Raw genomic sequence first — 18,083 nt, 5'->3', positions numbered from 1 at the left:
CTGCCTATAGGTAGGCTAACTTAAACTATCAACAGGGTTATTCACCCTGGAGAAGAGAAGGCTCACGGGATACCTTATAATAGTCTTCAAACATCTAAAGGGGGCCTACAATAAAGCTGGAGAAGAGCTTTTGATAGGGGCATTTAATGACAAGACAAGGGGGAATGACTTTAAACTGACACAACCTGGAGAGGCAGAAATGTGGGGTGAGATGCCTCTTGTCTGAGCTTTCCATGAGTTTCAAGAATTCCCCTCTCCAAGCAGGTGCTGTAGTGGTGAGATTTCACTATTTCATCCAGCCTGTGTAAATCTAATCTGTTTGCTTTATAGGGCTTAATAAAAAGTAAATAGAGCCTGACCCCAGCTCTGGAAATGGCAGGAAAGCTCTGCAGAGGTGGAACTTTCCATGTTAGTTTGCACTTGCCTTGCCTTAAGAATTCTTGTTATTCTTGGTAAAACACTGATGACGTGTAATACAGCCCTTAAAACCTTAGCACCTGGACGTCAACATTACCTTTATCAGTGCACCCTTAATCTTTCCACCTTTTCCCCCAAGCTGATGAACCTTGCAGTGTAGTGAGCCAATGGATGAACATGTCCCAGTGCTGGAGTATATCTCCCTGTCTCCCTTTGCAGACAACTCCTGACAGATCAAGTGTCAATCATGGTACTTAAATCCCTTCAGCTTCAGTCATAGACTCAGAGAATCCCAGAGTGGTTTGGGTTGGAAGGGACCTTAAAGCTCATCCAGTTCCAACCCCTGCCACGGGCAGGGACACATGCTACTGGAGCAGCTTGCTCCAAGCCCCTGTGTCCAACCTGGCCTTGAACACTGCCAGGGATGGGGCAGCCACAGCTTCTCTGGGCACCCTGTGCCAGCGCCTCAGCACCCTCACAGGGAAGAGCTTCTGCCTAGGAGCTCAGTTCAGTCTCCGCTCGGGCAGGTTCAAGCCATTCCCCTTGGCCTGGCCCTACAGGCCCTTGTCCCAAGCCCCTCTCCAGCTTTCCTGCAGCCCCTTCAGGCACTGGAGCTGCTCTAAGGTCTCCCCTTCAGGAGCCTTCTCTTCTCCAGGCTGCCCCAGCCCAGCTCTCTCAGCCTGGCTCCAGAGCAGAGCTGCTCCAGCCCTCGCAGCAGCTCCATGGCCTCCTCTGGCCTCGCTCCAACAGCTCCACGTCCCTCTTGTGCTGTTGCCCAGAGCACAGTAGAGGGGAAGAAGTACACACTGTTCCCTAAATGTCACCTGCAGTTTTCTGCCTGCTTCTGCTGGAGCTGCAGCAGTTCCAAGAAACCTGAACTCAGAGCAATTGTTTCAAATCCACATGTTCTTTTGATGACCTTTTTTCTCTCTCCAAGTGTTCGAAGCAATTCTTGCATTGTAACCCTGCTTCTCGAGCCGCTAATGGCAGGCAAAATTATGATTTCAAGATTTTTCTTTTCAAGACATCAGGCATCTCTAGTAAAGGGGAAATTAGGGACACATCTCAAAGATAATTAAATAATAAGAAGCTTGTAAAGGTCAGATGCTTGGCTGTAAAAACTTCCACGGCTGCTCTTTCCATATTGAGCATATCTCTTCATTGATGCTCTGTGGGTAGAAGCTAACCATAGAAAATGACACTGTAAAACTAGCTCAGCTTTAAGGCAGAGGTGGAATAATTTAATGTTACACTTGAGCTTTTTCTTGATTTTTAAAAGTATTTCTATATGTACATTCTTCTTTCAATCGATCTGGTGAATCCAAGTGAAAAATAGACAAACAGACACATATTTATACTGTTGTACAACAGTAATTAAGCAGTGTTTGTAACACTGCTTGGATGCCAACAAGTATTCATCTCCGTAGAAGTCAGACGTCTGAATGTCTTTAATCCAGATTTTGTCTGGTTTTGATCATGCTTTCAAGTGGTAGAAAAACCAAGGTAGATTTGTCTTCCTGAAAAGCTTTGCCTACATCTGTACTTAGACAGGCTGGGAGCCTTGAACTTGCTTGTTGGTGTGCTGTGTGCAGGCAGGCAAGTTCTCTTGATCTGACAGAGCTTGTACAAAAGGTTTATTGATTGGGGTAATTACTTTAGTTTTAGGGTCAAGAAAAGGTTTATTTAATAGTGAAGTTAAAGCCTTTTCTTCTTTCTATTATTTCTGTCCCTGTGTTGTTTTTTTCCCCTTCAGTTCCCTATTTTCAGAGCAGCAGATTTCTGCCTTAATAACACACATCGAATGCTGTCGGAGGGCTTCTGGAGGAGCGTGTAAAACTGTGCATATGTTTTTCGTTTTTACACTTTGGTATATAGCTCTTTTCCATGCTCCCAGACTGCAGGCTGATGTAAGCACAGCTTGTTGGATTCCTGTGCCGTATCACTGAGCTGCTAGAACAGCTCTCTGCAAGACTTTTCTTTCCAGGAGTGCTCCCCTGCTAAAGCACAGAAAGAAGGCTGTGGGGGTTACTCATTACTCGTCCGCTTTGGCAAACAAAAGGAGAACCCTTTCTGCACTAAAACAGACTTTTTAAAGCCTTAATTTCCTAAAGGCTATATTAAAGTATATGTATGCAAGACTACATAATCAACAGCATCAGCACCTCGGGAGTTACTGGACCAGTCTCTCCAGGTGGGATGAGAAGGACATTGCACAGTAACTCCTGCCATATGTTGACTTCTTAAATGATAATGGCTGGTCTGTGCAGTACATGTGTGGCTGCTTGCATTTTCTAAGGGCTACAACAGGCTCAGGACAAGTTACCTAGCTGATGTTAAAGTGATTTCTAGAGGGCTTGCTGGAGGCCCTGAGAAGGTGCATCATTCGACTTAAGTTTGTGCAGTGAATCAGCTGGAGGCACAAATTGAGCTGTAGGTTCTGCTTCTTCCCTCACCCTGGTTGAAGAGCACTGAAAGCTCAATGCAGTTGCATGAGCACAGGCATCTATCAGCACCTGAGATGCTCCAAAGGGCACCTCTACAGGGGGACAGATGTGACATAAAACCTAGAGGAGACTCAGGCCGTTCTGCAGCAGCAGCTGGAGATGAAGTGGCATAGCTTGAGAGCGCATCCATAGCACTAGGCACCCACCTAACTGAACCTCAGACATCAGCCACTCCAGCCACTACATCCTTCTTTTTCCAGGCTGGATTTATTTACTAAAGACTTTGTGTAAAAGGAAACATAACCTTTAATGCATCCAGAATGATAACACTGCCAAGTGGCATGGTTCAAGCCAAAGCAGCAACTAAGGACCATGCAGATGCTCACTCACTGCTCAGCCCTCCATGGTGGGATAGGGAGGAGGAATGGAAGAAAGGTAAAAGGGTTGAGGTACGAGCAGTTTAATGATTGGAAATAAAAGGTAAAATAGAATAATAGCACTAGTAGAAGAAGAAGAAAGAAGAACAAACCAGGATACCAAGGTCTCATGGCATTTGTCTGACCAAATGAGATCATATTTGAGGTCCTCTGTGTGTGTGTGTTTGCAGGAATAGTTTGCTTTTATCCCTTGGAATACACTGAGTTACAACATCATTTAAAGTGAAACTCAAGGCCAGCCTTAGCCTTGCCCTGGGCTACAAGGACAGGATTGTAATGTACTGAATGAGAAGTAACTTCCTGCTTGCTTGTGCAGCTCCAGAAGTTGAACCCTGAAGGCTGAATAATTGTTGTTTCCTGTATTCATTTGTAACAATTTATGAGAGTGGGAAGCAACAAAAAAAGAACCCAATTCCTTGCAATCCCTTGGGCAAACTGGGGATATGAGCATTTCATTTATGGGAGAGAAATTCAGGTTTAAAAACATTCCAGCTGTAAAAAAGAAAGAACTGTTTGCAAGGTGTCTTTCTAGACCTCATACATGAATACATGTGTATGTTACAAGTGTGGGATTAAAACATTACTGTGCTTGCAAGCTGCATGGTAGAGGAAGAAGAAGGCTTCAGCCCAACAGCTACTCTTTGTTTAAATCAGTCCTGGTTTCTCTGTTCTAACCTGTGATCACCTTTCAAGTGATTTGGAACAGAGTTTTTCAGATAGACAATGTACAGTTCCTTAAGAACTGTATATCATAGACCCTTTCCTGCTTTTAGCATTGCTCACATTCTCAGGGAAGAAAACAATGTTCCTTGTATATCCCTATGAGTAGCAGAAATACATTAGCAGGGTTTGCTAAATGCTGGTGAAATCAAAGGAGATTGTACCGTTAACTTAAATGATAGCATCTCTAGAGCAGTGCCCAAATGCTTTTGAAACCCCCTTTCACCTTGTGCTTTCAACCATCCAATAGCTTTAGATTAAAAGGTGTTCTACACTAGACAGTTTTCTTCTTAAAAATGAAGCAGTAGGAGAAGGGAATGAATCCATGAGATAAAGCTCCTTCTCAAAGGACAAGCCAAGTGTGGCCCAGGCTTCTGAAATGGTCGGTCTTACTCTCTTCTTTATTTTCTTCCCAAACTATTCCCACTTGGTCCCTGTTTCTGTAGAACAGAAGTTCAAAAATAGTGCACAAAAAAAGAGCTGTTTCTGTGGTATTTCCAGCTGGGCCTGGAGTCCAATGTGCTTGAAACAGTGTGAGAAAGAGCAACGTTGTTGTGCTGAGAGCCATTCCTGTACCTGGAGAGACAGCTCAAGCCAGGCCTAGAAGGGAAAGCACAGGCATCTCAAGGGGAAATGTACTCACATGATGTGCTGTCGAATTTGGCAGACTCAGCAGCTCTTGATGATTTCAGTAAGTAACCCAAAGTGATCCTGGACACCAAACCTTTTGTGCTTCACCATCACCTACTGAAGTGATCCAGGCTCCAGAGTCGCTGTTGGCTGGAGCAGGTATTTGCTGTCAGAGCACTGATGACAGCACTGATGCTGTCAGAGCACTGATGGAGATGCAGGGTATCTGCCATTGCAAACTGCTTCTTTGTTAAAGTTCTCATAGGAAACGGGTGTGGGGAGAGGAGCATGCAATTGGATACTGTGAATTCACTCTGATTTTCCAGAATCAGGGGTAATTTCAGGAGTTGTTTAAGGGACTGCCTGCCTGTGGCCTTTTCCTAATTTAGCATCCTTATATACCTGCATGTGAAGATTAGAGTTCCACTGGGATATGAGAGCAAAGCAGGGTTATATATGCATGGATCTTTAATTAAAACAGACCTCCCAGCCTTCAGAAACAGAAAAAACCCTTCAAAACCTGGCACAACATCAAGTGGCATTAACAGCATCAGCATCTCACTGTGTGCCCTGCACAAGAGGAAACCGTGAAAGAGCACTCAGAAATAATGACTGAGTTTCCACGATGCTGTCAAGACATTCACATCCCTGGCTGCCAGGTGTGGATTACTTGAGCTAGAAATGTAAAAGCCTTATAAAACACAAATGAAGCAGGAAAAAAGTGATATCTCAGCAGGTGAGGATGTACCATGAGAAGGAATTGGTCCTTTCAAACTTCATCTGGGGAAGGAAGAGGAGGAGGAAGAGAATACCAGACCCAGCATTTCAACATTACCTTTGTTTCCAGGATATCTTCACCCCCCCTTTCTTTTCTTTGGGCTCATAATATCAACTCTGAGGTTTCAAGATACCTGAAACCTGTTTTATCCCCTCTCATCCCCACGTCTCCCTTGGCATTGTTATCACAATCACAAGGGCAGGTGACAGCTCTCTAAGGCTTTGAATCCAACCCATCCCGCAGTGAAATTCAATTGAGTCGCATCATTTCTTTGAGACATAAACAAGACTGCAAGCTCTGCAACTGGGAAGTAAATTAAATGAGTTCACAGAGCTTCAGAGTCATCTTTGCCTTTCATGTTCTACTGCCTGGCTTCCTATTAAAATTACTGCTAACGTAGCCAGGGCAATGACAGGGAGAGCTCTGTGAAAGAGATGTTATTGCAGTGAGCTTGTAGGTGGCAGCTTTATCCTGGACAAAGTGGGTCTAGGAGAAAGAATCCATAGCTTGATAAGGTTGCTTTGGTGCAGCAACAAAGAAGGTGAAATAATTGGAGGTGTTGGTCAATGAGAAGCTCTCCATGACCCGGCTTCAGTGAGTGCTTGAGCCCAGACCCCCCCCCGGGGGCTGGGCTGCACCCCCAGAGCGTGAGCAGCAGCTCAGGGAGGGGATCCTGCCCCTCTGCTGTGTGAAGGAGAGACCCCCCCCTGCAGTCCTGATCCAGCTCTGGAGCAGCAGCACAAGAGGGACATGGAGCTGTTGGAGCGAGGCCAGAGGAGGCCATGGAGCTGCTGCGAGGGCTGGAGCAGCTCTGCTCTGGAGCCAGGCTGAGAGAGCTGGGCTGGGGCAGCCTGGAGAAGAGCAGGCTCCTGAAGGGGAGACCTTAGAGCAGCTCCAGTGCCTAAAGGGGCTGCAGGAAAGCTGGAGAGGGGCTTGGGACAAGGGCCTGTAGGGACAGGCCAAGGGGAATGGCTTGAACCTGCCCGAGGGGAGACTGAGCTGAGCCCTTAGGCAGAAGCTCTTCCCTGTGAGGGTGCTGAGGCGCTGGCACAGGGTGCCCAGAGAAGCTGTGGCTGCCCCATCCCTGGCAGTGCTCAAGGCCAGGTTGGACACAGGGGCTTGGAGCAAGCTGCTCCAGTGGAAGGTGTCCCTGCCCGTGGCAGGGGTTGTAACTGGATGAGCTTTAAGGTCCCTTCCAACCCAAACCTTCTAGGAATTATATGATTCTATCATTCATTCCAGAAACAGATTGATTCTTCTAGTGCAGTGCTATTCCTACAAGTTTGTGACACCAAACACTGCCAGCTCCAGAACAGCTCTTTGAGGTTGTGGAATGAAACAGTTACATTTGAATTCCTCCAACCATGCTGCACTGAATGTCATTCAATGAGTTCTTAGAAAGCAGTCCTGGTGCTTATTAACTCCCAGGCAAGCTACTGCCTTCAGTTGCCAGCTAGAGAACTATTTCTGCCTTGCCAATAGTTGCCTCTGAATGCCCAGGGAATGATGATGCTTGGTGGCAAGTGCAGGCTATAAAATATTTATCTTTAACAGACAATTGTGTTACTGCAGCCTTTAATAGGATTTGGTGTCAGGCAAACATCTGCCTTGGCCTCTGGCCCAAAGATAGAGAACCAAGCCATGAAGTTGAACATTGCATAGTAGATAAATAAGGCAGAAATACTGCTCGAGTAGCTACACCACTGACCAGCAAACATGGTGAGTACATATATAAGAAGTCCACCAAGGGTCTAACAGTTTGTCTGCCTCCTTAATATGTTTATTGCATTTCATCTGGATAAAGGTAATTCGTGGAGGTAATTGTAAGCCAGGCTGACGGATCTTTATAGAGTTCACCACAGTAGAGTTGGCTTTCGCAGGGCTTTTTGTCAGCAGCAAAGTGGTCCCCTGAGCAGACCATTAGCCTGGGAGCTTTGCTGCTGTCACATCCATGATATGGAGCAAGCAGTGTATTTGTGTATGCCTCAGATTGCCAGCCTAAAAACACTGGGAATGGGAGCAATTAGCAATCTCTTACTGAACCCGGTGATGTTCTTAAATGAAAGGCAGTGTAGTGTGAAGTCGTAGTGAGGGTATGGGAAGGATCGCGCCAGTTTACAGCTTCTCTCAGGGTAAGGAGTGATTGCAGTGGGAAAACAACCAACGAGGGAAAGGTTTCAGCCAAGTTTCCCTCAAAATCTACCGGCTGTGAGGTTCCTTGTACTGAAAAAAGTCCCTTGAGACAAATGGCAAAATCTCCAAGCATCCTCAGCAGCTGTAATTCAATGTGGTGCATGAAGTAAAGCAGGTTTGTTCCAGAGCATGATGCGTTTCTTTCTCTGCTTTGACAGTTAAAGCTCTGGGTGGGAAGGAGCTTAAAGAGTGCTTCAGAAGAAGAGTTTTGTTCTTGGAGAAGCCTTGGCTTTCACACTTAATGAATGGTTTCTATCTTTCATTTTTATGAATACAGTACCTAAAGGAGCTGTAAGAAAGCTGGAGAGGGGCTTTGGACAAGAGCCTGTAGGGACAGGCCAAGGGGAATGGCTTGAACCTGCCCGAGGGGAGACTGAGCTGAGCTCTTAGGCAGAAGCTCTTCCCTGTGAGGGTGCTGAGGCGCTGGCACAGGGTGCCCAGAGAAGCTGTGGCTGCCCCATCCCTGGCAGTGTTCAAGGCCAGGTTGGACACAGGGGCTTGGAGCAAGCTGCTGTAGTGTAAGTTGTCCCTGTCCATGGCAGGGGTTGAAACTGGATGAGCTTTAAGGTCCCTTCTAACACAAACCAGTCTGTATTTCTATTATAGAATCAGTTCTGTGCATCCTCCTTTTCCTGAGTGAGGCAGGCTGGACTACCATAGGAAGTACCTGCTATGTCAGACAAGGCATTTCCATACCACTCTCCAACGTGGACAGTGTGGATCTGAAGGCCATGTGTCTCATTATGTCATTTCCTCCTCTCAGAGGAGTAAATGATATGTCTGGGTGTTTAGAACAGTTATTTAGGAAATCCCTTGTTTTCTCAGTTGCTAATTAGATTCTGAAGCTGACAGGACAATTACTCCCATACACAAGTTCCTGCAATCCCCATTAGAAGCCCCATCACCCTGAGTCTTTGAGGTCTTTCCCAGCAGGAGTTATTTGCTTTCAGGAGCTTTGCTCCTGCTGCTGTTGCTTGTTGAAAGGTGTCAGGGGAGCTGCATTTTCAATGTTCTCGATAGCAAAACCCTGGGAAAGCATCATGCATCATTAATTGGCTGACCCTCTAATGAATAATCTTTGCCCTTACCAGCTGGTGTCAATCAGATCCCTTCAGAGATTTGGAAGCCAAGAGAAAGCTGTGGGAGTCAGGCTGAGAGCAGGGAACATCTATCTCTTTCTAAGCAAGGATTGACCATGGTCTCACAATGAACTTTAACAATTAAGGAAAACAAAAGAACACATCGTCGCGGTCCCTTAACACAGTTCCCATGGCACTGTTCATAAAACAGCATATGGAGTTCTGTATAAATTGGAAAATATCCTTATGATTACATGTGCAGCTTGCAGAATTAGCTATAGGAAGGAGACTAGAATGTAGCCCTAACTTGCAGTGACCTCTTTTATGTATTGCTTGAGTTTGTCACCTCTGTAGCAATGTTGACTGTGGATGTAAAAGGCAGACAATTTCTTTGTGCCACTAAGTTAGGGCTCCCTGAGTGGTAAAGAGTTTGCTCTCTAAGACCCACTGGATAATAATAGGGAAATATCCAAATGCTAAGACTTAGCCCACTTGATCCTTTGTTCTTTCTAGGATTCCCCCATCATGGCTCCCTAATTTCTCATGCCAAGTCGCCCACGTCCTCCTCTTTAGTCTGGGTATTAGAGCAGTGTGCATGGATGCGCGGACACGTTATGTGTACATCTCAGAAGGGCCAGAAAATCAGCTCAGCTGTTCCTGGTGCAATCTGCAATGACTGGAATGAAATTCAGTCCTGGGATGAAGACAGGCGTTTTATGGGAAGTCTTAAGTGAATATGGCTTGGTAATGCCTGCAGTCTGCAACGTGAAAAGAAATTCCAGTTTGTGACGGTACCTGAGGATACAGGTTGAGGGGCTGGAGCAGGGCCAGAGAAGGGCAGAGGAGCTGGTGCAGGGCCTGGAGCCCAAGTGTGATGGGGAGGGGCTGAGGGACCTGGCGGGTTCAGGCTGGAGAAGGCTCAGGGGGGACCTGATGGCTCCCTCCAACTGCCTGACAGGAGGATGGAGCCAGGAGGGGCTGGGCTCTGCTCTCAAGGAACAAGGGATGGGACAAGAGGAACCGGCCTCAAGCTGCACCAGGGCAGGTTTAGGTGGAGCTGAGGACCAATTCCTGCCCCAGAGGGTGCTCAGGCATTGGAACTGGCTGCCCAGGGCAGGGCTGCAGTCACCGTCCCTGCAAGTGTTCACACCCTGTGGAGACGAGGCCTCAGTGCCATGGGGCAGTGGTGGCCTTGGCAGTGCTGGGAATGGTTGGACTGGATGAGCTTAAAGGGCTTTTCCAACCTGGCTGATTCCATGATTCTGTAGCTTGCTAATCAGAAGCCTAAGTCCCAAACCTGCTTTGTTCTCGATGACTCTGGACTTTACAAGAAAAAAAGCAAATTCATTTAACAGTTCCTTTATGGAAATGGCCAGGTTGGACAGGACTTGGAGCAAGCTGCTCTAGTGGAAGGTGTCCCTGCCCATGGCAGGGCATTGGAACTGGATGAGCTTTAAGGCCCCTTCCAACCCATACTACTCTAGGAGTCTCAGTTTATGCAGTGTTGCTACAGGCTTTCAGACCCCAGGCCAGGCTCAGTGTGGCAGTGTGATGGTGAGGTTGCATGAGACATCTGTGATACTGAATAGGCCCTACTCCTTAAGTTCCCTGTTTTCACACCATAGAAAACAATTCACTTGTTAGCTTTTTCTCTGATGGATTGTTTTTTTTTGCCACCTTTTGAGCTTAACCAGCTCATTGAAGGGTCTGACAAGTGCCAGAACCAGCATAAGAAGAGGGTGCTTAGAGTTGTGCCTAGGATGAGAGGATTAGAGGAAAACGACTGACCCTTGCAGCAACAGGAGCTGTTAAATCTCCTTGCCCCTTTCATTATCTTGTTTCACAGTGCTCACACTCTGCATAGTCTTTATATGTGTGCAAATAAGTAACCTCTTTTTCTACATTTCTGCATATATTTCTTGAAGACAAGAAGGATATAAGTATCATAAGAAATGAATAGAGGCAAAAATGCGTAAAGCAAGATGATCTTTGTTTTCAGCAATGAAATTAAACCATCACAAAGTTCCGAAGCTTATAAATATCCAGACTAACATTAACTTTTCATTTAGAGCATAGATTTGTGTTGAGACCTGGTATTAAGTCTGTGTTGGTGTACCTGAGTGTCAGTATAAACGCACAAGGCCTGAGTTGCTATTTATTCTAGGAAGCATGGCTGTGATTTGATTGGAATAAAGGTGGCAGCTCAGGCCCCAGGTGTTGACTGCATGCTGTGATTGGATTTCCATACACCGTAAAGTGAATCTCTGCTTAACTAGAGAGCTTAAGTGTTAGAAAACTGACAGCATTTCCTTGTAGCTTCCTTGCTGCATGAAGCTATCTGATAATGAGATGTCTGCTGCCAAGGCTTAAAACATAAATGCTTGAAACTGTTTTTAGCCTTTAAAACTGCTGTTGCCCTTTAGGAACGCTGAAATTACACCACATCTTTTAAAATGTCCTTCCAAAACCTGTGTTGTTGGGAGAACACCCATCCAGAAACAGGCTTCCTCTCAGTTGTGATTAGAGGCTAATCTGCACATCTCTGCTGCAGCTGTTTCTCTTCACTTGCACCGGTAGGGAGTTACAAATCTTTGCTACCACAGGGACTCATGAAGTCTAAAGCACAGGCATTATTCACACAGGTCACACTGCACAACAGATGTACCACCAATGCCTCTCCTGTACAAGTGAATCCAGTTTGAATCTGATGCACATCACCCTCTAAGAACATATGAAATAATAGTGTGGGATGAACCGTGGTATTCCATCACCTTTCCAAGCCCTACTCACATTTACTCAGTCTTCAGCCATAGTTTAGTCAAGAAAGTAAAATCATTTTTATGCTCTTTCTGATAGGTGATGCTTACCAGCTTGTGTTCTTCTCTTATGACAGATAATTTAGCCCCAGTATTCTGAACTGCCCTCACAATAAAAGTGCAGGATAACCTTGGGCTTACCTGCTAGCTTCCCTGGAAAGATGAATAGCCAGTGGTTTTGCCAAAGTCAGGGGATTTCAAATGATAGCTAGAAACAGAATGATGTGTGGAACGGTCCCATTCCTGGTCCACCAACGTGCAATATTATAGCTGTTTGTATAATACTGCAGAACAAATGAGAAGGTATCTGGTGAGGTATAATCTTCCAAGAGGACAGGATGAACCAGGGGTCTGTGTTCAATAACTTCCTAGGGAACATTGCTACCGTAGCTCAGCTCTGCTTGGCACAAATAAATGCCCCATTTTCACTCACCCAGTTCAACAAAATCAGACCAAAGGTGCATGTTCTGCAATGGGAATGGTGTGTGTTGCTTCTCTCCAGTCCATTCAAAGAGGGGGAAAAGTCGGATGAGTAAGCAGCAGGAAAAGACACGTGGAAGTTTTCAGGTACTGAGTGAGGACAAAGCCTGGTGGGTGCTGAGCAGCTGTGATTTAATCATGGGATTTGCCATCACTCCTCACTAATGTGTTATGTGACCATCCATTGCTGTCAATGATTGTCTTTGGTGAAGCTCAGACTAATGCTTTCATCCCCAAGTGCAGTGATTACTTTGAAGTTTCAGCTGTCCTGTCATCCAAAACCTCCCAAGCTCAGAGGTTTTCCCTTGCCTAAGGAATTATCTGATTTTTCCTCTGTTTTCCAGAATCAGTGGATAATTGTCCCAGTAACTGCTATGGGAATGGAGACTGCGTGTCTGGGACTTGCCATTGCTTCCTTGGCTTTCTGGGCCCTGACTGTGGCAGAGGTAGGAATTTATACTTGATTAACTGTTCCTCTCTCCCCTTTGGTTAATTCTTGTGGATGTTATATTCATGCTTGTACAACAGAATCATAGAATAGTTTGGGTTGGAAAGGACCTTAAGATAATCCAGTTCCAACCCCCTGCCATGGGCAGGGACACCTCACACTAAACCATGGCACCCAAGGCCTCGTCTAACCCGGCCTTGAACACTGCCAGGGATGGAGCATTAACCTGCTTGGGGATGCTGCAGTACAATGGAAACAGGTCAGATCTGTGGATTTGTTTCCTACTGGTCATGATTGCTGTGACCTTAGCAACAACACAACCCCAAGATGCATACAGACAGGCAAAGAGTCATACTGGCAATCTTCTCTCTGGAAGGGACTTTAAACCCAATGACTTATAAATGCAGCATTATTGTTTGCTTAGCAGAGCATGCAACCAATGTGTGACAAACCCTATAATGGTACTTTCTAAGACACTGAGAAGTTGTGGGTTGTCCCTGCCCCATCCCTGGCAGTGTTCAAGGCCAGGTTGGACACAGGGGCTTGGAGCAAGCTGCTCCAGTGGAAGTTGTCCCTGCCATGGATTGGAACTGGATGAGCTTTAAGGTCCCTTCAACCAAAACCATGCTGTGATTCTATAACTCCACAAAACTCAAGTGCCTTTTTCATTGCTGCAGGCCTTGCAAATCTGCCCCAGCTCTGAATGATCACTGACAGCCTGGTTGGGGGGTGTGGGGCACTTGGAGTGGAGTAATGGCAGGAAAAACTGGATACTCTGGCCAAAAGTGAAAACACTGGGAAAACTGGGAAGGAGTCTTACCCCAGAAAACAATAGAAAACATTTTTCTGCTCAAGTGATAAGTACTTTTAATAAATGTTTTTGGAAGGAGTTCTGTGTGACCTGAGGACTTTTAGGTTATTTAAACATTTAAAAACCAAACTGAAATACTAAGAGTGAGAACACGTTTCAGACCAGGAAATCAAAACGCTGCATGTGGGAAATACCAGAACGCGTCAACCTTTTTGAGGCCTTTTGGGTTTTGGCTCCAACAGTCCCAGAAACTAAATGCAGATTTATAAATGTGGGGAGGGAGGGAGTGTAAAAAGCTAATGCCCACACAAGGAGCTTTGCTGAGGCTACAGGTCAGGCCTTCACCCCAGCCCATCACTTCTTTGGAAGGCAGACTGGCTCCTTCCCAAGAGGGAGAGCTAAACTCTGTCCAACCCCATGTCCTCTCCCCCTCCAGCCAAGCATGGGTCAATCACTGTAGCCCAGCCAAAAGACAGAGATAAGGAGGGCTGCAAACCCCACAGGCAGGAGGGGAGCTCTGTGCTGAACCACTTTGGTGTTTCAGAGTTCACAGCCCAGTAAGATGGATGTGGCAGTCTGCATCCCTGAGAGCTGATCTGTCAAACTTCTTGCTGACTCAGGTTACACTTGGTTTGCATTTCCTTACACTCGGTTTGCATTTCCAAGCTCCTTTTCAAATCCCTGGAGCTGGAGACAAAAGGAGGGGTATTTTTTCCCCCCATCTCCCACAGCATATTCCTGCTCATACCTCCCAACTTTAGATAGGGGCAGAAGTTCAGGGCTTGTTCCCCCCAAGGCTCCCTGTAGAGTCAGTAAAGGAGAAGCTCCTTTGCTGTAAGTCAGAATACATAAGCTTTTGTTCTGAATTCACTTTCAGAGGGGCTCACATCCCTTCATGGGTTATAAACCAGCTTTCTCACACTTCAGTTGAGCCACGTGAGTAACTAAGTCCCATTTCACTACAGTCCTTATTCCGGCTGATATGAACACCTTTTATTCTACTATACCTTTACTCATCTGGGTGCATATCTGCCTTTAGGAAGACAGATTAGTACCTGGAGTGTCAAAATGCTATTTGGGTATGCATTTCCACCCAGTGGCTTTGTTAAAAGGCTCATCTTCCCATGAGCATGAGATAGGAGGGGCCCAGCATTGGCTTCCTGTTGATTTTCAGGGGAATCTAAGATGCTGGGTTTGACCTATAATCCCTCAGAGGGCAGCAACTGTGGCATGTGTAATGCAGTATCCATCTGCAGCAATACATTGGTCCTTGTACTGAGCAGTAATCCTTAAATAAGCAGTGCTGCGCCCACGTGAAGATTTCTAGGTCATAGATTTCCTGGGTGTTCCTTTGTTTCCAATCAGCCTCATAATTCACCATCCAAATAAGTGGGAGACTGTGGAGCAGAAAAAAAACCTTCTGCTTTTAATAAGGGTTAATTATGAATGTATTATTAACCAATTAATTTAAACTGAGTAAATGAGAACAAATCACAGGGGTGTATTCATGGGGCCTTTGTTAGTATTCAAGGCCCTTAGTTGTGTGGGTTAGTGGTGGACTTGGCAGTGCTGGGGTAAAGGTTGTACTTGATCTTAGAGGTCTTTTCCAACCTGGTTGATTCTATGGTTCCATGGGAGCTGGTGTTATGAAGTTCTGTGTAAATTAAACAATGGAATGGTCTTACTCACTAATGCTGAACTTTACCAGGAAAGTGGAGTGCATTAGGGTTGCTGCTACCATGAGTCACAATGGGGAATGACTATAACTTCGGCATCTTGGATCTTGTTTGTTGGAATCTGAATGATCAAACAATACTTAAAAATCTTTATGTATGGAAAAGAGTCACACAAGTAGCAGTGGAAAAACTCCAGACACCTCTTTTGTCTTTATTCATTATGGTGTGCTACAAAGGAGGCTTTGTTCTTGCCACTGCCTTGACATTTGCAGCAGCATTTCCCAGGTTATGCTGAAGGTGTTCCCCATAGAGGACTCTGTAGAGCACCAGTCTTATTGCAGATGGCCAGCAATTTATCTGGTCTTGTACTGAGTGATCAGCTGTCTTGTCAGAAAACATTTCAGTCTTTCTCAGCACTCTCCCACTGGTTAAAGGCAATTATTCTTTCTCCTTGCTGAAAAGAGCTGCATATGATCCTTTTCCAGTGCCTTGAAAGAACAGGGTCCATTACTGAGCATGTGAAATCTGAGACAGGAGGGAAATTCCATCAGGCAAGCTGAAAAGTGAAATTACAGAGTGAGTTTGCTGTGAACCATGTACAAAACACAGGGTATCTGAAGCAGCTGACGTCTTGTGTTGTATAGGTAGATATCTCCCTGCAAACGATGCACTTGAAACACAACACTACAATGTCCTTCCTTTAAAGTGAACAGAGGGCTCTTTAGTAATAACGGTTGCCAAATTCATTTATCTTCTAAACCTCTTTTATCTTGGTCAGGCAAATACAGTTCACTGCATATCAAATGGGCTTAACAGAGCTAGCAGTGTTTTGTGTTTCAGTGAGGTTGCTATAATTCTGTTACACTCAAACCAAATTGACTATAAGGACACATGGAAGCAACACTGGATGTGCATTATGCAGTTTCTAGCTGAAAAGATGGGAAGTGAAGGAGAGGAATGTTCCCCAACCATGTTAATACCTCTTCCTGTGTATAATCAGAGTCACAAATGAAGCAAAGGAGGTACATTGTGTTCATCACATGCCTAATGCAGTTGAATTAAACACTGTACTGGAATATTCCTTTCATATTTGTCCTGCATAAAAACATCCACAAATTGCCTGTGTGGGGGGGCAGATGACAAATTCAGCTGCTCTCACCTGGTGATGATGTGCAACAGTGAGCAAGAGAAGTCTGTTGAATCTATGTCCTCGCAGCTGAGTTGAAGCAAAATGAAATGGAAGGGAACAGGGCTTAAGCAATAAGTGTCAAGGGATAATGAACAGGGGCAGCTTTTGTTTCTGAGGGACAGAAATCAGCAGCTTCCTTAGAAAAATCAGAGCAGAGGACAAAAGGAGTGTAAAGTGGCAGGTGTGAAGGGTGCAAAAGGGTGGAGGATGGAAAAGGGAGAAGACATCTTCAGAAAGGACATGAAGGAAGCTTAGAGAGCACTCATTACCCAAGCTTTGGTCCTGGAGGCTAGGGTCCAGTCCTTGATGCCTTTCCTTCCTTGGGGAGCCTGCTCTGTATCCTTCAGTTCATCCCATCCCATTCTGCCTGACATTTTCCAAATTTAGCTCAGAAAATGCTGAATTCCTGGGATCCATCATGCCACAGCCCGAGCCTGTCAGCTTCCTCTTCTCCTCTTTATCACAGGGAAGAAATCCTGTATCTGGTTGACCTTGAGAATCAGCCCACTTTGCCAGAAACAAGGACAATTAGAAATCCTTTACAAACTGTCGCAAAGAGATGAGATTCAGAGAACTTCTATTACAGGGAGCTTGGGAAGACTAGAGGCCAGTTTTGCATTTTGTCTGATGGTGAATGGAGTCCAGCAGAGGCGATATCCAAAACAGAGGGCTGGAGATTCAGTTAGAATCACAGAATCATGGAATCATTTAGGTTGGAAAAGACCTGTAAGACCATCAAGTTAACCCCTAAAGTCCACCACTAAACCATGTCCCTAAGTGCCACGTCTACAGGTGTTTTTAGCTACCTCCAGGGATAGTGACTCCACCACTTCCCTGAGCAGCCTGTTCCAATGCTTGGCAGCTCTTTTGGTGGAGAAAGTTAGTAGTTTATGGCATGACAAGAGCTAAATCAAGGCAACAGTCTCAACGTGGCATTCTGGACTCTGAGCAAAGCAACTGGAACCCGTAATGCCGAGTATTCCAATAGAACAGGGCAGTGATTTGTGTTCAGCAGAGGCAGTGTCAAGGGAAGTATGAAGTTTGGCAGCAGCTAGGAGTTACTGATAAGCAAGCTAAGGTCAGTGGTGCTGCTGAAAGAAGACACCAGTACATTGAAAAGTCAGAATACAAGAAGCTAGTTAGTGAAAAAAAGGATGAGACCCAAAGCAAGGAGACATTCTAATTCAAGAGCATTGTTTGTTTGGTTCAAAGTCTCTGTCGACAGCTGGGTGTCATCCCCATGAAAGAATTGGGTTTGGCAAAGAAAAGAGCAACATACCCCACTCAAAACTGTGTATGAAGAATATAAATCATAGAATCATAGAATAGTTAGGGTTGGAAAAGATCTTAAGATCATCTAGTTCCAGCCCCATTCTGGACTCCTGTGGTCTTTGTTGAAGTGATAGCCATGTACGGTTGTGTTCTGATGTGTTGTCTATTACCTGTCCCCAGCATCCTGCCCTGTGCTGTGCAGTGGAAACGGGCAGTACATGAAGGGAAGGTGCCTGTGCCACAGTGGCTGGAAGGGAGCAGAATGTGATGTCCCAACCAACCAGTGCATTGATGTCTCCTGCAATAACCATGGCACATGCATCATGGGGACCTGTATCTGCAACCCAGGATACAAAGGAGAAAGCTGTGAAGAAGGTATTTGCACCACACATTCAATTAGCCTTTACCTTTACGTAATTACATGGATGGAGGCAATTCAGAATAGAACTGGCGCTTAAACAGAACAGTAATAGGCACCTTAGAGCCACAATAGATGGATGCAATCTAAAAATGATATGTTGTCATAACTTGTCATTAGCTATCATATTTGTCCAATAATTGGATGAAAAGCCATCAAATGCTTCAGACAGACAAATTGAGTTGAAAGACCAGAGCATCTAATCATATGTTCAAATGTTCTTATTAAAGCACCGTTTCCATTTCCACATTGAAACGTATAATTACTTTTACAGT

The 18,083-nt window shown here is 45.3% G+C and overlaps 1 protein-coding gene across 12 annotated transcripts in view; it reads left to right on the top strand.

The window, feature by feature from the left end:
* TENM4 (teneurin transmembrane protein 4) overlaps positions 1-18,083 on the top strand; it is a 755,206-nt gene that overhangs the window by 585,219 nt on the left and 151,904 nt on the right. For all 12 annotated transcript variants that reach the window (XM_061343269.1, XM_061343268.1, XM_061343271.1 and 9 more), the window contains 2 exons: positions 12,339-12,440; positions 17,571-17,765. In XM_061343269.1, coding sequence (XP_061199253.1) covers positions 12,339-12,440; positions 17,571-17,765 — 297 coding nt within the window. The remainder of the gene's footprint in view (positions 1-12,338; positions 12,441-17,570; positions 17,766-18,083) is intronic.

This window comes from Neopsephotus bourkii, unplaced genomic scaffold, assembly GCF_033783945.1.
Source record: "Neopsephotus bourkii isolate Nb327-2 ecotype Australia unplaced genomic scaffold, CSIRO-AGI_Nbou_v1 NB_1825, whole genome shotgun sequence".
NCBI lineage: Eukaryota > Metazoa > Chordata > Aves > Psittaciformes > Psittacidae > Neopsephotus > Neopsephotus bourkii.
This window is presented reverse-complemented; position numbering and strand designations above follow the sequence as displayed.